Source organism: Callospermophilus lateralis, chromosome 7 (assembly GCF_048772815.1).
Source record: "Callospermophilus lateralis isolate mCalLat2 chromosome 7, mCalLat2.hap1, whole genome shotgun sequence".
NCBI classification, from domain to species: Eukaryota; Metazoa; Chordata; class Mammalia; order Rodentia; family Sciuridae; genus Callospermophilus; species Callospermophilus lateralis.
In genome coordinates this window covers 142047033-142071988 of record NC_135311.1, presented here as the reverse complement: position 1 = coordinate 142071988, position 24956 = coordinate 142047033, and the positions used below count along the sequence as shown (strand labels likewise).

Here is a 24956-nt window from a genome sequence, read left to right as displayed (position 1 = left end):
CCCAGGGCCGGGGCCATGTCCTGGCCACCAACACCTGCCGGGTCATACCCATGGTCTCTCTGAAAGTTGGACGCCCTGTGGGTCTAAGACCCTCCCCCTCAAAAAATAAATCCCTGCCTAAGCCCTGCAATGAGTGGGGTGCAGACACCGAGGAGCAGCCCCTCCTGGGCCTCCCGAGAAGACCGCAGGCCGGCCCTCCCCGAGCGAGGCAAGCGCAGCCGTGGCCCAGGAGCCCTCCGAGTTCTGGAAAAGCACAGTCTGCTTTTCCCAGGAGCCCCATGACGGCATTAGTGAAACCTACTTAATCTTAAGCACACACGGCCCTCACCAGCCTGGGTAGGCGGGCGTGCGGGTGGGCCACGGCATCTGGGATCGGTGGAATTGTTCCAAAGGTCCCAGCCCCCTGGCCCCTTCTCCAAGTCCTCAGCTCCCCGCCCAGAAGCCCAGGGAGAGAGCCCTGGGTGCCCTTGGGCCAGGCAGGATGACCAGCCACCTTAGGACATGCGGCGCGCGTGAGCAGCCCAGGGGGCCTGGCACCTGTGCTTGCTCCCAGTCCCCTCCCAGGAGAAGGGGTGGGCGGCGGCTTTGGAGACTCCCCCTCCAGCCAGGGAGAAAGCTGCAGGGACACTGCCCTCTGCCTGCTAGCCCAGCCTGTAGGAAGAGCATTTCAACCACACAAGCCTCTGAGGCGGAGCCGGGCTGCGGGGGTCTGTGGTCTGAGTCCACGCGTGTGGTAAGGTCGTGCCTCATGGAGCAGCTCCGCAAGGGAGGCCCCGTTGACCGGCCAGTAAGCCCGTTTCACCCACGAGCAAGCCGGGGGATCCCCCCTGCAGGGACCCACAAAACCAGGCTCTCTGCCACTCCAGGCAGTGGAGGGATCCGCTCTCCTGACTGTGGAGCAATTTCACTTTCAACTCCACAGAGTGGAGCAAACACGCTGCACGGCCAGTTCACCCACTGCAGCCCTGAGGGGGGCCCCCGGGGCCCCTCAGCCCAGAGACAGCCACAGCCATCCTCACCCGGCCGTGGACAAGTGAGCTCTGCCGTGTAGACAGCCTGGCTCATCCCTGCTGTCTGGGCCAAGTACGGGGCTGCCCAACTGGCCTGTCCACCAAAGACAGACCCAGTTCCTGTGACTCCAGGGCTGAGGACTCCCACCTCAGCCAAGAACCAGGACCTTATTCTCAGGCCAGGCAGGCCTCCCTGGGTCCCAGGCCTGTCCACGTCCACACACGAATGGAACAATTTCCATCAAATCCCTGTGACAGCTGCCCACCGGGGCCAGCCAGCCCATCCCAGCTGGAGAACCTTCCAGAGTCCTCCTCCCTCCTCCCTAGAGCCCAGGGAAAGACGCACTAGGCTTGGTGGGACTGAGAGACCCCCCCAGGGCTGGACAGAGCCCCACCGGGAGCTCACGTGCACCCTTCAGAGTCCCCCAGACTCATGGCCTCTGCTTCTTTCCTCCTCTGGACCAGGAAGCACCATCTTCCCTGGAGGCTGCGGCCTGCGCTGGAGCAGGGGTGTGGAGGGCTTGCACGGGCCATCTTCCCGGTCCACTCCCACCACGGACCTGCCTCCCACCCTGCCGCTTGGCACAGCACACAACAGCAGTAGCTGAGAGCACCTTTTGTCGACAAGATGGCCAGGGGTCCACTGTGCGCCCCTGCTGGGACCACCGCAAGAGTTGCAAATGGTTGTGGTTTTCTGCTGGGTCACTACTGGCATCTGATGGGTGGAGTCTGGGGAGCCTCTTGGACATCCCACAGGAAGGAATCCCCTGCCCAGGACAGAATGCCCCAGGCCTACAGGTCCCTGGAGATGCAGTGCAGAAGCCCCGCAGGAGGCCACAGTCTAATCCCACAAAGCCACTGGCATGGTTGACCGGAAGAGATGTCCCAGAGCAGGATTCCTGCTGCACCTGGGGGTTACGTTAATGATTCAGGTGTGCGTCAGCCATTGAAGGGAGATGTGCTGGGCATGGCCACGGGGCTCATGTCCTGGCCCCGTCCATCTGCATCCATCCTCAGAGCTGAGGATGGGGGCGCTGGCCCAGGGCCAAGGGGACAACACAGACATGGTGCACTGGGCCAGTCTCTGGCCTTAGAGGACAGCTTGTCCCTCAGCCTTGTACTCAGACCAAAACCACAGCAAAACCCCTGGCGTCATGGGTCACAGGCTCAGCCCACCGGCCAGGGATCTTGGGATAGAAGAGCTTCACTCTCACCCTAAGAGCGTGGTGGAGGTTGAGACCAGGGCCGTGGGCGGCAACCAGGGAGGTGAGGGGCTGAAGACCCCGCGGCTGTGGACAATCACCTGCAGCCCCTGCTCCCCACGGCCCCGGGTAGGCAGCCCGCTTGCTCCTCCAGGTGTGGCTCTGAGCAGGTGGAACACAGCCTGCGCTTCCTGCTCCTCCCCAGTCAGAGCCTGGGTCTCCCACGACCCCGGAAGAGGCCAGTTGCCAACCCCCTCCCCGCACCAAGCCCTGCTTAAAAGTCTGTGACATCTCGCCAGCGTGCCTGCAAGGTGACGAGCTCCGGGGAGCCGCTCGGCAGCCGGCCCCAGGAGGCAGGCGTCGCACAGGGAGGAGTTGGGCCGACAGTGGGAAGTCGGGTGGGGTGCCACCTCATCCCAAGTCTCCACAGTCATCGTGCGATGGTCAGGCCAGGGGGAGGCCTGCCCACAAGCCATCTCCAGGGAATGGACGTCGGTGGCACTGCCAGCCTTGAGGAGTGGAGGGGCGGCCACAGCCACGGCAGCCCAGGTCGCCATCCATCTGGGTCCTCCCACGGCCGGTCTGCGAGCAGAGTCTCTCACTACTGCAGTCCCCAGCAGACAGACAGACAGGCGGGTTTAAGTGCAGAGTTGTTTTCTAAGTACAGAAAATCGGGGTCCACAGCCGGGCCGGGCCCCTCCCTTCATGCTGGCTCTGGGTTCACAGAAACAGCCGTCCTGACCCCCTCGGATTCCGGGCCCAGGAAGAGGCACCACCCTGCCCCACTCAGGGCCCCAGTCAGAAGCGCCGCCGCGCAGCCCCAGTGCCGCCGTCCACGCCATCTGCAACGCATCTCTGCGCAGTTACTGTGCGGCTCGGGTTTCAGCCTCTGCTCCACCTGTCAGCGATGTTTATCCTCATCCACGCTCACGCTCCTCTCCGCGGCCTCCTCTTAAAGGGTCTTTAGAAAGTCGTTGGCAGTCTTCACTTCTCTCCCCCTGGAAGGAACAGCTTCCCCTGTGTGCTCAGAGAACATGCAGGGTCTGTCCGTCAGCAGCCCAGAGCTGGAGGCACGGGGGCGGCCCAGTACACACAAGGTTCTCCGAGCCAAAGTGACGCTCACGAAGGAGCTGGCATCAGACACGGCTTCACACGTGTCCACTGTGCAGGCGCTGGGCAACGGTGCTGCAGGCGTGAGCAAGAGTTGGGCCTGCTGCGCCCTCGAAGAACACGGAAGTGCCCGGCCTGCCTCCTAGGTCGGTCCCTTCAGCCAGCTCAGTGGCCAGGGAGAAGAACAGCCAAGTGTGCCGGCCCCACGCACCCTACTAGCAGGCCACAGTCCTTGTCCCTTACTGTCACATAGCTGAAAGCTCTGGTGAATGAATCAAATGCTGCTTTTATCTGTCATCCTGGACACGACTCTCTAATGATGACCGTATGTGCAGAGCTTGGGTGTTACTCATCAGGGACTTCAGGCCAGGAGAGGGTCCCCTCTGCAAGCCGCAGGCACCTGGATCCTGGGCCGACTCTTTGTTCCCGAATGGCAGGCTCGGCTCTGCTGGGACAGACGTCTCCATGATCTGTGACGGCCATGTGCACCTTCATCACGCCACAGGTTCGCCCAGACCACGGTCCCTCTCCATCAGGGTCAACCAGGACCAGTGTGCTGTCTTTGGGCACCAGGACTGCCTACAAGCCACCTCAGAGGCCAGGACGAGTGTTTGAGAAGACTCTGGCACAAAGTGTTGGGGACAGGCACCCATGGCTGCCTGGCTGCCAAACTGCTGTCCCCTCCACCACGCACGGAGCAGCAGAGCCAGACACTGTCCTGCGGTCCTCCCTGGGTTCTCCGGGAGGGAGGGGAATCCACAGGGCCTCTGGGCAGTGAGACAAGAGCGTACCTGGCCAAGCCACCGGGAGCAGGCTCCAACACCAAGGACCACGGTCATGACACCAGAGGTCCACAGGAGCTGGAGAGACAGCCCTCAGCTCCCAGCAAGACCCTCCCGTCCTGTTGGACCAGAGGTCACTCCGTGTCTCCAAAGGGGAACCTCCCGAGAAAGCCACCAAATGGAGCCAGATGTGCGGGTGCCCGGCTGCTGCAGGAGGGAGGGCCCCACTGGCCGGGGTGCTGCACGCTCTTCTCCAGCAGAGCCACTTGTGTGTGACGGAGCGAAGACACGATGTAACAATCAGGGCAGTGTCTGCAGAACAGTGTTCCATTGAGCGGCCTGAAAGCCCTTCTGAAGTGCGGGCGGCCTCCGAGGCGGCATTCCTCACCCCACGTCTCAGCTCCACGGGGTGACGGCAGGACCTCAGGAGCCCCGGAGAGGCCCCAGGCGGCCTTGGAAGCACGCATCTGCTCTCACCGTCCTGGCTGTGTCCCCCCGTCCCCAACTCCCAGCAGGGGCTGGAGACAGGGTCTCTGGACCTAAGGAAGCCATCTGCAGCCAGAGCCAACACTGAGCATGAAGTGCCAAGACCCTTCCCCAAGGTCTGGCTGCTGGGGTGCCCTGCTTCACGCCAGCCATGCAGAGCCGTCCCTTGGAGGCTGTGTGGGTCCCAAAGAAAGGGTGTTCCAAAGGCAGACACCTTGTGCGTCTCCGGAGCAGTCCGAAGCCTACCCACCGTAACCCTGAACCTCATCTGGGGAATAATAAGCCAAAACCCTACCAAACCAGAGGGGAACAGTCCTGGGCCTTTAGGAGGAAGACCTCAGTGTCTGGGTAAAGAGTGACCCGTCCACCTAGCACTGCCCCAGAGGGAGTATCTCTCTGCTGGTGGCAGCTCCCTGGACCATCCGGAAGCAGAGGAAGGCACCCCTCTGGACTCAGTCCCACCCCTGGCAGACTGCCCCCAACAAGCATGGAGCCCCCACCAGGTTTTATCTTGGGTCAGCTCTGGGGACCTGGCCCTTCTTCTAGCAAATGCCCCGCCCAGTGTTTGTAGAGCAAGCCTCAGACTCTATTGAAAACCCTGAAACCAGCGGGGCATGGGGACCGAGGGCTCATCACTGTCACCCCCAGAAGGCTTCCTGAGGACCGAGGTGACTGAAGAAGATGCAGGCTCACGGGGGCAAGGCAAGAGGAGCTAAGACCCGGAAGTCTCCACACCTGGAGCTCGGGAGGCTCCCGGAAGGGAGAGAGATGGCCAGGAGAGGCAGGAGCAGTGAGGAGAACGGGCGGGTTCGGATGGTCATCTGGAAGGCCAGTCTGCGTCTCTCTGAGAAGCCACGCAGATGGTGGAGGACACCCACACTGTGGATTGCCGAGGTCCTGGGAACGCCAGGAAGCAGGTGCCGTGGGGTCTGCAGCGGCAAATCTTGGAGGAGGATTCCCCGAGTCAAGCCCTAAAGAAGGAGGCCGCTCCTCACAGCCTCGTGGCTCCTAACTGCTCTGGGACTACTTCCTGCCGACGTCCTGGGCTACTCCGGGGGTCAGGGACACGCGGCCTACACAGCTTCTCTGCTGGCTGCTCTGGGCCAGCCCCCAGGGTCACAGGTATTTGCTCAGAGCTGAGCCCCTCTCCAGCTCAATGTCAGCTCAGGGTCATGCAGCCTCATACCCAGGGACCAGTAAGCCCCCCTCCTCACTGCTCCCCAAGGAGTCGGAGGGACCCTGGGATCTGGGAGGCTGGCAGGCAAGGACCTCTCTGAAGGGGCCACCTGACCCTCAGCTGGGTCAGATGTCAGGTCCAGCTGTGGGACCTCAAGCCCCAGGTTGGGGGCTGCAGGCTGCCGTCTGCTGCCCGCCTCTCCCCCACAGAGCTGTGTCCCTTTCACACTGTGTTCACAGCAACACCCCACACCAAATGACCATGTCACATCACCCTTAATTAAACATTCCATGGGAAGGTACTCATCTCTGCGACCCCCCCCCCCCCAACCTGCGGAGGGTCCAGGCCCTGGAATGCTCACAGCCAGAGGAATCTGGCCAGCTCCAGGGCCCTGTGGCTCCCAGGCGCTCTGCAGACTGTGTGGGCTGCTGTCTCCAGCAGGAGGCTGGCTTCCTAGGGTCCCCTTGTGTCACTCATAGATGTCTTCATTGCTGAGAACCGGTCGCAGCCTGGATCTCCTGAGCGTGAGATGCGAGCTTAGCTGTCTTGGCTCTGACCACCTCCCAAGCCCCGTGCGGCTGCCGAGGGAGCACACAGCTCAGAGCTGCCCTTCCAGGCTCAGCCGCGCAGCGCTAACAGGCAGCTGTTTCCCACAGCATGACAGCCGCCGTGAAGAAATACGCAGGAAGCTGAGATGTTAGGAGCAAAAGCCTCCCGAAGAAGGAGGAGGAGGAAGGGGAATAGAAGGAAGGAGGAGGAGGAGGGAGAGAGACCCCACCCCAAACATAGGCACGGCAGCCCGGGCAGAGGGTCCGGCCAGAGGGCCCGGCCTGGCCCCCGCACTGCCCAGCATCGGGAACTGTGAAGAGGCCTGTGTATGCTTCTGTCCATGCCACCCTCTCGCCGTGTGGCCCTGGACATAAGAACTGGTGGTGAGGTGCACACAGTGCTCCCAGAGCTCCGTGCGCTGGCTCCCCACGTCCTGTGGGCATCTGGTAGAGCACGCCGTCCACTGCCAGGCCCACCCTGCCCTTGACAGCTGTGCTACTTAATGCCATGGGCCAGGAGCAACGCGCCCCCAGGCCAGGGCTGTGCTCAGGTGGTTTCAAGGTGTTGGGGGCCTTTTTGGCTTTGCCATCAAGTAGAGCCCCAGTGGCCCTGCCCAGCAGCCTCCTCTTGACCTGGTGACTTGCGGACCCAGAAGTGCCTGGGATCGGCTGCAGCCTCATGAGGCGCCTGAAGGCTAATATGAGCCCTCACCCCAGTCAGCCCGGTGATGGCACTGTCCCACTTCAGCTCAAGTCACCCCTCACCCTGGGTCCCCATCACCCACCCCACACTCCTGGCCACAGCCTAGTAATGATCCACACGTGGCCCCTGGTGTGAGGGAAAAATTAAACCAGGATGGGTGACCACATGGCTGTTTGCCGCCCAGCAATTGCCTCCTCCCCCCTTGGCTGCCTGGGGACAGATGGCCCCGTAGAGACAGAGCCAGAGAGTTTAATGATCAGGCCAGCCAGGGCAACCCAAGGTCTGCGGCACAGGCCCTGTCCCTGAGCCCTGACGGGACACGTTTACTGCTTCAGAGGAAGCGGCGTGTCTTGGGAGGCCCTGCTGTTTCTGAGCCTGCGTGTTCCACCAACAGGGCTGTGTGCTCTGCCCCCTCCCCACCCCAGCTCCGGCCAGGTCACCAGGACTTCCCCCCAGGAGATCCCGAGGAAGGAACCGCCAGGGATCTCTAGGGAGACCCTGGTTCACCTGAGCCAGGGATCCACTTGTCCAGGGATCCAGGGCAACAACCTGGATTCACTGGGCATCAGGAAGAGGAGAGCTGGCCACAGGTCTCCCAGAGCTCTGCAGAGACCAGGGGGCCGAGGGTGGCTGCTCAGGTGGGCACTGGCCTGGGGGTCCCATGTGCAGACAGCTCACCCTCAAGCTACGGCACTGAGAGTCACAGGCGGTTAGATGCTGTCCCCACCCTGGGGTGGGGGCCATCCTTCCCCTGAGGATCAGGGAGAGGAAAGGGGGCGTGTGGCTCTGTTTGGGAAGGAAGGAGAGGCACTGAGGAGGGGGGCTTCCTGGCTGGCACGAGGGACCTGCCTGTTCCTCCTTCTCATGACTCGGGCAGCAGCCTGAACTGCCGAGCCACTCGCCTCCTGCACTGGACCCGAAAGATTGGCCACTTTTCTAAGCTGTGGGTAACAGGGGTCCCATGATCTGCTGGCATCCTCCAAGTCAGACACTGGGGCACTCTGGGCAGCTGGTGCCCCAGATGTCAGCCCTGATGTCAGCCACAGGCCAGAGGTGTCAGGCCCCAGTGCTGCTGCTGTACACACAGGTCATAAATACTGCCTAAGTGGCTCCTGTCACTTGACCGCAGCCTCATTTCCATTCCGCAGCAGCAGAAGGTGATTAATGAGAATTATCATTAGCACTAATCAGAGCCGTTTGGAGGAGGTGGGGTGGAAGGAAATGCCCTTTGTGAGGCTGCAGAGCCCACTTTGAAGGGTGTGTGTTGCCTGTGTGTGGAGGGGGGCACACCCTCATGCCCTTGTGCACCCAGGCACAGGACCAGGCTGTGGGGCTGGCCAGCGGGAGAGGGTCTGGGAAGATGGGGAGGAGGTGAGGATGAAAGTCGCCCGTCCTGTCTGAGGGGCCCCTCACCAGGCCGTGGCCCCCCCCCGCATGCCGACAGCCCGAGAACACAGGCTTTGCACAGCTTGGCCCGGCTGGAATGAATTCTCTCCTGCCGCCAAACACGACCATGACTTAATGCGCTTGGCGGCTGCTCGCAGACTGGACGGGCTTGGCCAGAATTAAAACTGGGCTGTGGCTGAGGCCCTGACGGGAGGTGGGCATTCTCTGTGGGTTCCGTTTCCTCCTTCCCACCAGCGCGGCCCTGACCGCTGCCCGGGGCCTCCTCCTGCTGGGGACGCCCTCTCCCTCCTGGCCGAGGAAGTGGCCGACCAGGGCCGTGCACCAGGCGTCCTTGCTGAGGGGGGGCCTGGAGTGGCTTCCAGATACAAAGTGTCCTTTTATTGGAAATATCAATTCAGAAAGGGGCTAGTAGTAAGCCGAGAATATTTGGATAAACTTGACAGCCCCAAAGACTGAAAAAAGACCTTTTGTTCCCCACAAGAAGAAGGCTGCCGTCCCACCCTGGGCTCCTGGAGCAGCTCCAGAGAAAACCGAGGTCGGAGTAGAAAAACGATCAGGGCGTCTCGCGAAAGATCTGGACTCTCAGCCCAATGTTTATTATTATTTATTTTATTTTTTTATGAGAATGTGTGGTTAACATCCTATTGCGTAATACCAGACTGTAATCGTGTCCGCGAACACCGCGGCCAGTCTGCGCAGCTCTGCTGGCGCACAAAGGGGACCTTGTGGCATTTGCGGGCAGCGGGGGGCTGCACATGCGTTATGTGTTGCTGGGCTTTGTTTGCGAGATGTCGATGACCCGTTTGCGAGGGTGTGAGCATCTTCTAGCATCTGCACCCTGATCAGCGAAGAGGCTGCCGTGGCACGTCGTCTCAGTGCCAGGGAGGGTCCCCTCTCCACGTGGGGACAGGAAGCCACAAGTGTGGTGCGTGGTCATGGCTGGGAGGGGTCTTCCCCAGCGCAGAGGGGAGCTGACTGCAGGCTGTTTGCTGTGGCTGGGGGCTGGGCACCCCTAGAGACTGCCTTTCCACTGAACCCAAGCCTGAGGCACCAACAGTCTCAGGCTTCTGGGGAGACCCGGGATATGATGGGTGGCAAGTCCTCGCACCTCCCCAGAAGAGCCAGGGCCAAAGATACACAGCCAGCAAGTGGCTCCTGGATTTCTTGGCAGAATCTCTGCCTCTGCTCTAGAACACGTCTCTTAGTACACGTAGGGGATTGGATGCTCCCCAGGGACCCAAATCTGCAGTGTTCAGGTCCCTTACATGAAACGGCCTAGTATTGGCTCAGAACCCCTGCGTCGTCCCCCCACAGACTGCAAACCATCCCTAGAGGACCCGTAACACCCCAGACCCCCTCCACGTGGGACAGCGGCTGCGACACCGTGTCGTTCAGGGAATGATAGCGAGGAAGAAAGTCTGCTCACGTTCGTTCAGCACAGATGCCGTGGTTTCTGGAATGTTTTCAATCCCAGCTTCGTCGAATCCACGGACACAGAATCCAAGGCTCAGGAAAGCCAAAAAATGGAGGAAGTGTATTTTAAAGTAATTACATATGAATTTATTTTTTGAACTGATAATACTTAAACAAATTACTGGAACAGAGAGAGTACTTATTAAAAAGGTTATGATTCTGTTATAGTTTTCATTAAATTCTGTAAACGTTAATCTGGATATGAAATTGAAAAAGCAAGCCCGTCTTCAAATCAAGGCACATGAGCGCGATTCAAAGTGATGATTTTTATTTGAAAGGTCATCTAAAGCTGGGTGTGTGGCGCGTGCCTATGATCCCAGAGGCTCAGGAGGTCAAGGCTTAGGAGCCCAGGTCTGAGGTCAGGCTGGGCAATTAGTGAGACCTTGTCCTAAAACTAAAGATAAAAAGGGCTGGGGATGTGGCTCAGTGGTAAAGTGCCCCTGGGTTCAATGCCCAGTGTTAAGGAAGGAAGGAAGAGAGGGAGGGAGGGAGGGAAGAAAGAAATCACTTAGAAACGCCAGTGTTTAGGTAGGGAGGCTGACACAGTGACTTAAAAGTAAAGTGGAAAGAAAGAGGAGGTCCAGAAGAGGAGCGGGGGTCAGGACACTGTGCCTCTGACATGCCAGAGCCGAACCTCCCCAGAGTCCAAGAACCTTCTAGAAAACAGTCCATCCACCCCGCGACACACACCTGCTTTGTGACATTCCAGACCCACCAGGGACCACGGGAACCTATTGTCCTTCCACGGCTGCCGAGGGCTGCCTGCTCAGGTCCCTGCCTGGACAGTGCTCGCAGTGGACTCCAGGATAGAAATCCCGGCTCAGGAGCCACTCCAAGTTCTGCTCTGACACCTCTCTCTGGAGGGAAGTTTGGGGATGAAGGCACAATGGTGGGGCTCTGGGTGGGACTGCCACTAGACCCAGAGACCCCCAAATTGAGCAGAGACCATTAGCCTTGCCTCTCCTTAAACTCATCTCCCCTGCTGCACCTGCTCCCCGATGGGGAAGGAGCCATCTTCGCACCGAGCCCCTCTTCTGGGGAGAGTTCAAGGCAGCCACCAGGGCACGTGCCCAACTCAGGACAGCCAGCGATGGCATACTGCAAGCCACATCTGCTCTGATTCCGCAGGAGATGCCCTTCCCATGGGCTTTTCTGCACATCCCAAGACGGTGGAGAAGCAGCCCCCCCAGAGCATGCTCCCCCTCCTGCTCCTGAGGGAGGACCAGGTCTGCTCCCATGTTTGTCTATTCAAAGGAAAAAGCAGAGTAGCAGAATCCCCAGAGAAAGGTGCTGATTCAAACGCTCCTTGGCCCCCAGTTTGATTTCTGGGTAATGGGCTACACTGTGCCCCTCTGCCCTGCAGCCCCCCCTCTGGGTTGGTGGAAGCAGTCGGGGGTCACCGGCATCATGGGAATATGCTTGCCATCAGAGGTTTAGTAGACCACTTTGATTCTATTCCCTGGGCTTGAGTGGATGCTGGAGTGGAGCTGGTGAAGGGGATCCAGGCAATGCCGCTGTGGGGGATGCGTTTGGTCCCTTTGATGTATGTTGTCAACAATGACTAGCTGGGACGTGGGAAAGAGGGACAGCTGCTGGTTGGTTCCACCCACGGCACAAGATTGATGGGGCCACACCTTTGTCTATGAATCATTTCAAACTTGCTGATTTGACCTGTCCTGCCCAGTTTGGGAAGGAAGTTGGCTTTCGGCCCCAAGAGAGACATCACTGGCTGAGCCCACATCCAAGGGTGGACCTAGCAGACAAAACCATCACCAGGACCCAGGTGGCCTCTGGCTGGGACAATGCTACCCGAGACGCTGATCTGGCTTCCCTCTTGTCTTGGCTGCCGCACGTCCTGCAGCTGGGAAGGAGCCGGGGGCGGGGGGTGGGCACTGGGTTCCAGTCAGTGGACCCTGGGGCTCATCCTCACTCTAAAGTTGGGCTCTAGGACCCCTGAAGACATAGACATTCTGGAAAGCAGGGTCACCACCACAGACCATTTGGAGGAAGAGCACGTTCTGTCTCCTCAGAGCCAAAGCAAGCCCAGGCCTCAGCGTCACTCTGTGCCACATACCTGGGAGAAGCTGGAGTTGGCCATGTGCAGTGCCTCCAAAGCCAACCCTGTCTGCACCAAGACTCCCTTGCCAATGACCATTTTTGTACTTTGAAGAGCAGCGAGAGCCGTTTCTTGTGGGGATTGGCAAGGTATTTGCTTGGACTTGGTCTGTTGAGATTTGAGCTATTTGCAAGAGCTGACCTCAAAGCATCAGGCTGATATGGAAGGCGGTGAGTCACCAGGCTACCCTGCACTGAGGAGAAGGAAGAGGGGTGGGCTCTTGGGGATGGAGTGAGTGGCAGGGAAGGCACCAAAAATAACCCGGCCACCCACCAGGCCTTTGCTAGGCACCCACTGTGTGCCAGGACCCACCAGCCAGCCACAGCCTCTGCTCTGGAGAAACAGGCCACCCCAGGAAACATCACAGCCATGACACTGTCCTCAGGACAGGGACTGGGAACACCAGCCCAGGAAGAACTGCAGCTGTGATTCCCACAGTGAGGGTCTGCAGCTCCTTCGCCAGAACACAGGGAGGGATTAGAAGGAAAAAGGCCCGGACCAGAAAGAGACGGGGAGAGAAAGACCAGTGGACACAGGAGAGCATGGGGAGCAGTCGGGGCTGTTCTTGGTTGTCTTCAAGTGCCGTGATCCATTCATTTGTTCCCCACATGTTCACACTGTCTTCCTGGCTCCAAGAAACAACCAAGTGAACATTTGAGGTCCTTGCCATCTGTGAGGGGACGTGAGGCAGGCCATAATCACGGCCAGAGTATGCCCTGGGATGAGGGTCCTATTGGTGGGATATCAACTTAGATCTCCTGTGGGAGCTAGAAAGGTTATGGGGGACACTGCCTCTCCTCCAGCCAGCCAGCCACTTATCCACACTTCTGTAATCTGTCCATCCAACATCCATCCGTTCACCCATCCATCTACCATCCATCCATTCACCCACCATCCATCCATCCAGCCATCCATCCATTTATCCACCCATCCATCCATCATTCATCTAGTATCCATCCATCCACCACCCATCTATTCACCCACCATCCATCCAAAATGCATTCAGCCACTCATCTATTCATCATTCATCCATCCACCCATTCACCCATCCATTCTCCATCGACCATCCATCTATCTACCCATCCATCCATTCATCCATTCAACATGGATGAATGGATATTCATCCATATATCACCCATTCAACATCCATCCATTTACCCATCCACCTGCCATCCATCCATCCCTCTATCTACTATCAATCTGTCCACCACCCACTCATCCAACATCCCTTCATTCACTCATTCATTTATGTATCCATCATCCATCCAACATCAATCTATTCACCCATCTTGCATCCACCATCCATCCATCTACCATCCATGCATCCAGCCAGCCATCATCCATCCAAATATATTCACTCACTTGTGCATTCATCTATCCATCATCTACTCAACACTCATCCAATCTACTCATCCGTCCACCATCTATCCATCCATGCACACACCCATCCATCCATCCATCCATCTGTCTATCTTCTCATGGAAACCTTCAGTGAGTCTCAATGGACACTTGTTTCAGGCAAGGCTCTGGGGAAATTCTGGCTACCCTCGGCCCATCCTGAAGCAGAGGAGAGATTACCAAGGGAGGACAATTGGAATGTGTGATGCTGGTCCTGACAGCATGAAAGCAGCCAGCAGGGCAGCCATACCTGCTGCCCAGTCTGTCCATCCCTTTTTGCTGTGTGACCTCTGGCCAATCACTGAATTCCTTTCTGCCTCAGTTTCCTCATCTGCAAATGTGGAAGATACAGTGGCTGCCCTGGGGTGGACGTGAGCATTCTGTCACTTGGTGACAGGTCTCAATGACCATGCTCAGCTGGAGCAGTGTGGGCCACAGCATCTGCAACCTCTGGGGAGTGCAGAGGAATGATGCCCTCCTCCTGCCCAACAGTGAGCTGGGAGAGCCCCCAGGACAGGCCTGGTGGGCCTGGGTTCTGTGCATGGCTGCCCTCTCTAGGAAATAACGGGTGGGAACTTGGAGCCGTGTCCAGCTGAGATCCGGTTCTCCTGAAGGTTCATTTGGAAGTCCCTTCCCATGTGAAGCCTGTATCAGGGACACACGAGAGGGTATGAGGGTTGGGAGCCTCCCTGTGGTTGTGTGCCAAGTTCCATCAGGCACCTGGCAAGGGTGCTTCCTAGCAAGGGGACCTGGCTAGGGATGCCCAGGGTCCCTGGTGGGCTCCTCATCCTGGTACTCAGCTTCCACTCAGTTTTTGTCCAGCAAAGCTGAGGCCCTGCTGCCATGGTGCCCAGGACCCCACATGCTGCTATATTTAGAAGCCTCTGCCGGTGACATTGGCTTAGCTGGTTGCAGGGGACTCCTCCAGCATCCGCTGTGGGGGTGGCCAGGTCTGCAAGCTCTGCAGTTTGTCACCATCTAAGAAGCAGAAAAAGGTTATGAGTGTGACACTCCCAGGACCTCGCCCACCCCCTGCGGGGGGTGGCTTCCTGTGGCAGCCCTGGCCCCGCGTACCCTGAGCAGGGGCACAGCCACAAGCATTTGGTTTGGGGTTGTGGGACCTTTTCTTATTAATCTTCTTTATGATCAAAAACCAAACCAAAGCAAAAGCATCTCACTTCATAATGTCAGGGCTGAGTGCTGGGTGCCAGCTCCAGGCACAGGGCCGCCCGCTCCCCGCCTGACCGCACGCAGGCTCCAGTGTGAACTACTGATGGGCCCTTGGTGTCTGCACCCTCAGGAGAAGCAGAAACGGCCCTGTGTCCCTCCCCCGCCCCGGGCCTGGGCCAGGGCTCTGGGCCTCACCCAAGACCTGCTGGTGGTGGGGGACGGGGACAGGACAGGCCATACTGTGGATACTGCACACTGGGGAAATACTTTGCAAACCAATTGGGGACCTGGAGGATGCTCCAAGGGTAGCCGTTGCCAGAGCAGATTGCCTGGACACTGCTGTGGTGGTGGCTTGGGCATTAAACTCTGGGTGGAGTCTGCCCAGAGCAGCAGGACCAGAGGTGGGCAGCTGTGGGTGGGACAAGTTCAGCCACATTCAGGAGGCTTCTGGAGAGGGCTTTTGTTGTAGCAGGCACAGGACTTGTCTTGGGCTCTCCCAAAGCAGTGCCTACAGGGGGTGAGACAGGGTGGACAGAGCCAGCCCTGGACCCTGCAGGACCCCCTGAGCAAGCAGACCCTGTGGCTCCAGCAGCCTCCGCAGCAGTCAGGAGTGGTGTGTTCTGTGCAGGCTCTTTCATGGGCCCCCAAGCCCTTATTCTGACCCCGTTGTCCACACAGCAGCTAAAATCCCATCTATGCCCCACAAAATGCCCCCAGAGAGCAAAAAAGAAGCTCAAGGGGCCCTGAGTGACCAGGATTCAACTCACCCAGGTGGCCCTCCCCCAGGCTGACCGCCGTGGGGACTCAGGATGTCTTCCTGGGGGGTGGGCAAGTGAGCAGTCCGGTGGAAAGGCCACAGGGTGCCGTGAGGAGCAAGCCCCTGGCACCTGCCTCCTGCTGCATCCCCCGCCACCCCTGTGGACATGGGCCAGTCCCCAGATGCCCTGTCGGAGGCTGTCTGCAGAGAGTGGTCAGAGCCGACAGAGGCTGGAGCTCTTGCTGGCATCAGCAAGTCACCCAAATAGTTTTTGCTTTGAATTCTGGGTGTAGTGGGACCTACTTGTGACCTGCTGGGCTTTCTCACGTGTGTCAGGCTCATGTGAGCGGCAAGACGCGTTTTCACAGGAGGCGTGTAAGTTGGTCCTGTGGGAATCGTGGGTACGGTGCTCAGATTCACCAGAATAAAGCAGTTCAGAGAAGGATCTTGACCAAAGCAGACTGGGTGTTTTGCGTATACGAGATCATGAAGTGACCCCAGGGAAAGGACTGTGGTCGGGGCTCTCACTGCACAACACTGGTAGGAGAGCCACTCCTCCTCCTGGCCAGAGGTGGCCTGAGGGAGTGTGGTAGAATGGTCAGTGCTGAGTATTGCCAGGGCCTGGGGGGCTTCTCCATATTACCGCCGCCTCGACCTCCCCCCCTGGAAAGCAGACCTGCCCATCACCATGACAAGACCCTTCTCTACCTGTCGCACATCTCAAAGAGAGACTGGCACAGCCAGCGATGGCGCCAGTCAGCTCATCCGACTGTCATACAGCATGCCCTTGGGGGACGGGTCCAAGACCCAGAAGGCACGGCAGAAGCCCAGGCTCGAGCAGCCTCCTTGGCAGAACATGGACTCCGTGACTTGTTTCCAGCAAGGTGGCCGTAGGCCCAGACCGCTGTGACAGCTGTCCACCACTCAGCAGGAGGGTCCTGGACTCCCATCAACTGGCCCCAGGCTCAGCAGGCACCTAGCAATGGGCCCAGTTCTGTGAAGAGCCCCTGGGCCCCACCCAGGAGTCTCTCCAGTGACGGCGGGGTTTCACTAGGGGCCTGACCCCTCTAACCTGGGTGTCAGGGGGAGCTCCCCACCGCACCCAGGGTAGAGGGGACTCCCCCCTCCAGGCAGGGCTGGACACACAGGGTTCCGTCCTGGATGCCTTCAGCAGGCTCTCCGGGCGACGCAGGTGCTCCTCGGAGCTCACCACGCGGACAGCACCTCCAGCAGGCGGAAAGCAGAAGCGGGGCTTCCTAGTGTCCCAGGGGCAGTGAGGCAGGACCCCAGGGGGGCCACATTGGTTGGGAATGGCTGTCAGGGCGGGCCCCTGGAGGAGGGGACAGCCTCCAAGTCCTCCTTGTCCTCCCCCGGTTTGCACTCACCACCTCTGGCGGTTCTCGTCCACCCCGCTGGCTGCCAGTGCAGGCATCTGCCTGCTGGTCCCAGTTTCAACATCCCCTGTTTCTCCCGGCCATTGTCCATCACCCCAAGAGGTCTCTGCACTCACACCGGTCTGTACCGTATTCCTGTTTCGCTGGGACAGGGAGCACCACGTGAAACTCCAGTTTGCCCCTTTATTTCCAATGGGTCAAGAACCACGGACCTGCCACCACGGACAAGCCAGGTGCTACGGAGGAAGCCCCACCCCCAAGATGCCTCACTGAGGCCACAGGGGCACGATGGCAGGGCAGAGTGTGGGGACACCCCTGGAACATGCTTCTGTTCAGGCCATAGGAAGGGCCTGAGATCCAGCTACAGCAGGTGGTGAGAGGCAGCCCTGGAGGACCCAGGTTCGCACAGCCCCCCTGCTTGGCCCCCTCTGCTGTTTACCTGAGATCCAGGCGTGGCCAGTGATGCACACAGTCAGACCGCTGCCCACCTTCTGCTATTCAGCAAAGTTCATAGACCGCAGGCCTCTCCCTGCCAGGTGTAGCCCCAGCCCCGGGGGGGAGGAGAGGTGCAGGGAGCTAACCTAGAAAAGATGGAGGGGACTTAGTGGTCAGAGGAGGAGGAGGAGGCCCCAGGGCGCAGGCTCAGGAACTCAGCATTGGGGGGCGCACAGAGTGTCACCCTGGTAGCTCCCTGGCACCCAGAGTCTGAGAATTTGTGGGAGTGATCCGTGAGCCCCGAGATGTTTACACAGCACCCCAGAGTCTGAGGACCCCAGGGTGTTCACGTGCTTTTTGGGGTCTGATTTCTGATCAGTAGCTTCCATCAAATCGGGTACAGGATTTGGAGGCTCTTTTTCGGACATGTGTACTTCTTGGCCTGGCTTTGGGTAGAGAGGCTCTTCCCACACCAACTCAGATGCAAAGCCAACGCCTTCGCGGTCAGCAGACCCTCACCATCAGGCAGTAGGCCCCTCCTTGCAGCATCTGAATCCAAGGCCTGGGACCCTGGCCTTCCCTCCCCCACTCATACCACGGCCCTGGGAACTCTTCAGTGGAGACCAAGGTCGCCTGGGGCCTAGGAGGCACAGCCAGCTTCCTCTAGGAGCAGGCCCCAGCCAAGTGCCCTCTCTCTTTCCCTTCCCCTCCCCTCCCTCTTTCTCACCCATCCCTTCGCCATCCCCCTCCTCTCAGCCCCAGCAAGTGGGCCCCAGGCCTGCTGACCCCGCCCCAGGGCTCCCATGAGCTTTGCAGCCCTGCCCTGCCAGCCCAGTTTCTCCTTCACTTGATCATGTCACCACCAAGCCCTTGAGCGTCAGGATGGGGATTTATGAGCTCGTCCAGGCTCTGGGTCCACACTGGACAGAGGTGTTTCCAGAATGCCTTTCCCTCCTCCTTCCGTCACAAGAATGGACTCTCTGTTTCAGCTGCTGTGGTCCCCATAAGTCGTAATCCGTGTGTGCGCCTGTGCCCGTTTGCACAAGCATGCGTGTGCCGTGTGTGTGTGCACCGACCGTCAGGAAAGGAGCCACCAGGCCTAGCACCCAGGCCGTTGCTTTGAATCACCTTGGGGTCTTTCAAGGAGGGGTCAGGGTGAGAAGCAGAGCTTCCCCTGCTTCCCACTCATCCTGGGCATCAGGCAGACGCGGCGCTGCTGGCCCCTGAGAGGGTGGTGTAGCCACGGCACTCAGGACACAGGCCGAGGGTGGACGCCGGGCCTTGCTCCTCCCGCATGCTCAGAATCCATCAGGCGAGCTGACGACAGACGCCTCAGGTCCTGGCTGCACACGCCCCGGAGGGCCAGCCGTTGGCCATGCCCATTAAATGTGAAAGAGGCAGCCGAGCGGAGGGCCACAGCTAGAGGCACAGGAAACCTCAAATGACGTGCGAAAAACATCGTCAAGGTTAAGAGAACTTTCCATCCCTTCGCTTCATAACTCAGCATTTCTGATGGGGGTGATTTATGAGCTGGGGGAGCCGGCAGCAGGTTGGGGGTCCTGGGAGGCCAGGTGGGGGTGAGCGGGCAAGAGGGCAGTTTCATTTTGAGGGTCTGGGATTCCCGAGGCTCAGCCCCAAACAGCCCAAGAATAGGCTTTCCGGTGGCTCCCTGGACAGGGGGCCGGATTCCAAATCAGGAGGGAGGCTCAGTCCTGCTGCCACATCAGTCACCAAGCAGCTGGTCACTAAAGCTGACCAGGGGACCCCGCGGCTGGGTTGCCTCCCTCCTTCCCACCCCACGTCTCTTGTGTGAGCAGAACCAAGCACCTACCTCCTCCGTCCTCTCTCCCACCCAGTTCTTGTCTTCATCCACCTCCTGTGAGGCCCAAATGACCCTGAAACTGTCACAGATAAATGACCTCATGCGGAGCTTAGGCCCAGGCAGTGGCCTGGCTTCTGGGCATGGCTGGACATGCCTGCCCCAGCGGGAGGCAGTGGGCTTCCCTGCCCGGGATGGGTAGGCACCGCTGTGCTGGTGTCAGAGCCTTGGTGCAGGCCACACCTGGCCAGGCGAAGGCTCCCTCTGGGCGGCGCCCGGCCCCCTCACCTCCCCCACCAGGCCTCCTCTTCCCTGTCCTTCCTTGCAACAGCACCAGCGTCCAGGAGGTCCCATCAGAGGCAACTGGGGCCCTGAGGTTCACCACACCAAGGACTGGGGACTCTGTCACTGTGGGTATTGGTGTGTCCTGCCCCCCAGGCAGCAGGACCCACTGGGGCTGCTCGGATTCCAGAGCAGGGAGAATCCTATGGCCCCTCCGTGGGGCACAGAGACTGTCTCTCCGGTGGTTCTCGAATGGCCTCCAGAGCAGTCTAGGTTGGGGGGGAGCAGGCGGCCCGGTTCAGCCTGGGTGCAGAGCTGAGCCCTGCGGCACGTATCCCCTCCCCTAACGTGGGGAAATACTGGGCACCTGCACACTAGTGTGCCCTCTCTGGAAGCCGAAATGGCCCAGGCCTGTCGATGCTCCAAACAGGAAGGCAGCCAGGAGCCAGACCTGCAGCAGCCCCAGGCTAGGGCCGCCTTGGGCACATCCCCAGCTGGACAGAAAAGCTGCAGCCCAGGGCCCTGCCCCCACTCCTGCCCCTCCTGCATCTGCCAGTATGCCCAGCTGGGCCCAGCAGTGCTGCTGTGGGGCTGGACGCCATGCTGGAAGGGGAACTGGCATCTCAGGTGAGGCTCAGCCACCGACCACTCACGCCCAGCCTCCAGCTCATCCACTGCTGGTCCAGGGCCCTGGGACAGGAGCTTCATGGGCATCCCCAGGGGATGGGTCAGCAGTTCACTCGGCTCCACTCAGGCACTGAGGCTCTCAGCCTCTGGACAAAAGGAGGTAACTAGCCCAGGGTGCCCACCCGGGGAAAAACATCTTGAAGCTTTAAGAGCCACCAGCAAGTAGCTGTGCCCTATAACAGTGCCAAGAGTCAAGGTCTGGGCAGCAGGCCTTCCAGACATGAGGACAGGCCTGGGAGACAGGATGGGCTAGAAGGATGGGCTCTCAGCCCCGAGGGTGGTGCCTACCTGCAGGGTGGGGAAGGGCAGCCCGGCACTTGGGGTCAGTGCCCTGGAGGACTCATTGGCTCTGGGATGTGGATCTCTGCACCCAGGAAGGACAGAGGCAAACCAGAGGCTCTGGATAGTGTCCCTTGCAGAACAGCTGGCCAAGTCCATGTTCACACACTCTCAAAGAGCTGCCGATGTTGGCTGGGGCATGGAGACAGCTAGAAGGACACGGGGCTGTGTCCAGATCCCTGCAGGTGTCCTGGGAAGGAGGCCTGCTCTGTACAGTGGGGGACACCGTGGGGAGGTGGGCAGCCCATCCACCAGGGTGCCCAGGCATGCTGTGTGTTCTGTCCAGGAGCACAGTGCTGCGCTTCACCGACATGCTGTCCAGATCATGGTGCAAAGAGGGCTTGAGGGCTGTGTCCAACCGTGGACTCCAGGAGGCACCTGGGTGGTCACAGGGCCAGGTGGGCCAGCCATCTGCCTCAGGTCCCTTCCCACAGGGGCTGACTTATCTCTTCCTGAAGCCTACTGTCCCCTGAGACCATGCTGCTGGCCCCACACACGCATACACACATACACTGTTGCACACACTGGCACATGCACACACACTGGCACACGCACACACTGGCACACACATGCTCCTGCATGCACACAGCTGGGTGCCAACCAGCTCCAGGCACTGAAAGCATCTTGGTCAGCCAGTTAGCAACAGGGGTTGCCCTTGCAGGGACTTCAGGGGGAGGAGGCCCAGGCCTGGGACAGCAAGGCCAGGCCAGCCCCAGGGAGCCGACCAGCAGACTTCACAGAGCCAGGTGCAGCAGAGGCCCACAGGAGCTCCACCCCACAGTGGGGCAGGGAGGGTCCTCTGTCTTGACCACTCCCCCCAGGGGCCAAGCAGAAGGCTGGGCTGCCCAACAGGTGGAAGGCCACTAACCCAGGCTGATGGCCTGGGTCTTCTTAGCGGTCTTCTTAGCGATCTTCTTCATGTGACCTCATGTTTCACGTGAGGTCCTCAGTACCCCTGCTCTGAGCCCTGAACACATAGTGGTCCCAGAACCCCTGGACAAGGCCCAAGCCTTCCATGGGGCCCCCACAGGAAAAGGCGCAGGCCAGCTACTCGGGGAGGGATATGAAGGGCCTCAGCACTGGGGAGGTGCCTCCCCCATGTGGGACTGATGGCCCTGTGACAGCTCCCGGGGGATGGGGAGCTCCGCCTACCTGTGACCACAGCCAGCAGCCCCTGTGGCCCTCTCCCTCATGGCCCCCACAGGGCTTCCTGCAATCTGTGGTATGAGGGTGGGGATAGCCCCAGATTGGGGCAGAGCAGGCAGTGCTCCCCAGAACCATGTGAGGGCCCTGCACAGTCCCACCTAAGCCTCGAGGGGCAGATCCTCATGTGTCACGTGAGGTCCTCAGTACCCCCACTCTGAGCCCTGAACGGACAGTGGTCACAGAACCCCCTGGACAAGGCCCAAGTCTTCCCTGGGGCCCCTACAGAAAAAGGTCCTGGAGCTGAGGGTCCTGCTCTTGGGAGGCATCCTGAGCCCCTCCTGGTCACTGGGCTCAGGGAGGAGTGTGGTTGGGGGCACAGGGTCATGTGCCCTTGTTCTCCAACAGGATGTGCCCACCTGGTGCTGAGCTGGCCTCCCCACCCCCTGTGTGCTCAGGGTCCAGCTTCTGCCAGAGTCCCTGGAGAAGAGGGACAGGAGGCACAGACGCAGGGTTTGGGACCATGGGTCTCCGCTTTGCCTCTGGCTGCTGTTGACCTTTATGAAAACAGAACTTCAGTGAGTTCCAAAGACTCCCCTGGCCCACAGGGGCTCAGAAACTCAGCAAGCATCCGCTGGGCAGGGGAGTGTTGCGTACCAGGCCAGGGATCTGCACACTGGGGATGGACACTCAGCACCAGTGGTCAGGGCATGGCCTCCTGGGGCTGAAGGCAGGGACAGAGCACCCCTCCCTTCTCTGCCCCCATGCTCTCCCTACCCCTCCTGGCTGGCACAAGGCCCGTTCCAGGTTGGCTGGGCCTGGGCATTTCCCCTCAGAGACTTGCAGCTTAAAGCGCACCCTCCCACAGCAGCACCCCATGGGCTCCGGAGGGGCTGTGGTTTGGGGTGAATGGGGAGCCGCGCACAGACGGGCCCGACAGCAGGGCCATGCGCCCCAGCAACACTGGTCCCTGCCACCTCCAGAGATGGCACTTCCCAACAACTCTGAAGCCAGGCAGGCCCAGGCCATCAGGAAGGATCCCCGCACTTATGGGGGCACATCAATTATATCCAAAGCACCTGACTGCGGGTGGAAGTGGGCAGTGCAGGTGGACAGGCCCTTTCCCACATCCTACTCCTCACAACAGAGTACCTGGGAGGATGTAGCTCGGGGGGCTCAGGATTCTGGAGTCAGCATCCACGGTCCCATCTGATGGTCACGGCCTCCTACCCTGACTCCCTGGGACCCTTTGGATTCCCTGTTTCCATCACCCCTGTCCACCTGGGCACACTGCCCACCTGAAACCCCTGCCTACCTGACACGCCTGTCTGTACATGCCTGGATACACCTGCCCACCAAGACACACCTGAACACCTGGGCACACTCGCACCCTAGGCCCGTACATACCTGCACACCTGGACTCAGCCTCTCTCCACATGATAGTGGCCTTATCCCTTGCCCGCCAGCCTCTCTCCCCCACTCCTGTCCTCATATGTCCAAGATGCTGCTGGTTCAGAGGCTCTGGACCCAGAACCTGAGGCCGGCACGAAACGGGCAGGGGAGGCCTGGAGGCTGGACTCTAGTGCAGCTGCCCCAGTGGCCAGCAGGTCAGGTCAGACCTTCTCTCACGAGCGGTGCCCTCAGAGGCACGACGGTGACACAGACCAGAAATCAAGCCTGAGAAGGTGCCACTTGCCTGTCAGGAGTGGGATTCAAAAGACAGCATCAGCAACACCAGAAAGCCAGGCCGGAGCAGGTGTCCTGGGGGTGTGGTGAGAGCCGGGCACTCGCCGCCACCGCTCGGCACCGGGAACGTTCCGATTTCAAGGAAACGGATGGCGTTCTGACCCCCAGGGCCATGTGCAGGCCGGTGTGAGCATGAGCACATGGACGCAGGCACACACACACTCGGTGACAGGCACACACCCAGGCTCAGACACAGCTGCACCCTCGATGACACCTTTACCTTCAAAAGCGTTTTTTTTCCCTAGCCCAACGCTCGGGCTGTCTTTAGCAGAGGGCTCTGTTCTTAGACGCAGTGGCCTCTGCTTACTCACACCTGGGTCAGCCTTGCTGGGGAGATCTGCCGTGCTGAGACCTGCTCGGTGAGAAAGGAAAAGGGTCCCCCGCCCCCAAGGTCGCCGGGCTCAGGCAGCTGGGCCCAGCAGGGCCTGGCTGATAACCACGTGGCTGGCTGAGGCCGGTGCTCATGTGCTGTCCCCCTGAGCCTGCGGGGACAAGGCAGCGTGCAGCCCCGAGCACACTGGGTGCCTCTGACCTTCGGTTTGCTTCTTCCCTGGCAGATCTCTGAAGACCTGGGCGGCGAGAAGTTCTGCGTGGATGCCAGCCAGGTGGGGGCTGGCAGCTGGCTCAAGTACGTCCGTGTGGCATGCTCCTGTGATGACCAGAACCTCTCCATGTGCCAGATCAACGAGCAGGTAGGTCCAGGCTGTGCGCAGGGGCTCTGCCCCTCAGAGTTATCCTAGGGGACCTGCTCCAGGGTGGATGGAGGTGCCTCGATGAGGGACGGCTGAGCCCATGCCGGGGGCTTCTGTCCTGCTATGGGGCAGCTGCCTGACACTTGGCCAATGCTGGCTCTCTGGGGTGCTTAGCTCCCCTGGGACGCTCCCCTGGAGCCTCCAGTCAGCCATCCTGCCTGAGACCAGCAACATTGAGAGCTGAAAGGTGGTGGCCTTGAGAAGGGCAGCAGGGCAGGCAGGGTCCCAACCACAAGACCCATGCTCCCTGCGGATGCTGCTGCCCACGAGACACGAGAGAGGTGGGAAGAGAGGCCGACCGCAGGAGCCCTGTCTGAACCCGGGTTTCACCAAGCTCTCCAGAAGGGTCAGCGCTGGCCAGCAGGAAGCTGCTGGGGCACCTCCCAGGCCAGGCTGAGACACAGCCCCCTCCCAGAGCCCCAGCCTGCCGAGGGCTTGGCCTTGTTTTGACACGGTCCCTTCCCGCCAGGAGCAATCGGATGCCTCCTGAGCTGTGGGTGCTCTCGCTGGCCTCAGCCCCACGGGGGTGAGAAACCCTTCCCTTCTGTTCCCAGCCCCGGGGCCAAGGGTCCTGCAGGCTTGTGGAACATACCCAGGGCGGTCACCGAGGCCACGTGCCAGCTGGGAGTGGAGATGTATGGCTTCTTTAGACTCCAGGAGGCCACTCATCCTTGCTAGTCACCACTTCACCTCGCTTCACCTGGAGCTTGCCAGTGGGCTGGAGACCTCCACATCCAGCCAGGCCCAGCAGTGGCCTCCGTCCTGTGTTCCCAGGACACTGGGCTCCTCTGAGGCGCTGGACTCCCAGCCCCTTCCTGCAGGGCCCTCTGCTTTGCCGGTCTTGGGACTCTGAGGGAGATTTCATTTGCAAAATGAGGTCCTACGACTTTAAAAGACATTCGTGGAGACCTCTGTTAAAAGACAGAGGCCACACTCTGGTGTAGTCCGTGCAGGCTGTTAAAGGTGCTTCAAGGCTCTTGGCTCTGGAGAAACATTCTGTGTTAAGAAACAGCGCATGAG

The 24956-nt window shown here is 59.9% G+C and overlaps 1 protein-coding gene across 4 annotated transcripts in view; it reads left to right on the top strand.

Annotated features, from left to right (window-relative positions):
- The window catches only part of Prdm16 (PR/SET domain 16), a 309017-nt gene that overhangs the window by 239968 nt on the left and 44093 nt on the right, over positions 1-24956 (top strand). For all 4 annotated transcript variants that reach the window (XM_076861467.2, XM_076861465.2, XM_076861464.2 and 1 more), the window contains exon 4: positions 23742-23876. In XM_076861467.2, the coding sequence (XP_076717582.2) occupies positions 23742-23876 (135 nt within the window). The remainder of the gene's footprint in view (positions 1-23741; positions 23877-24956) is intronic.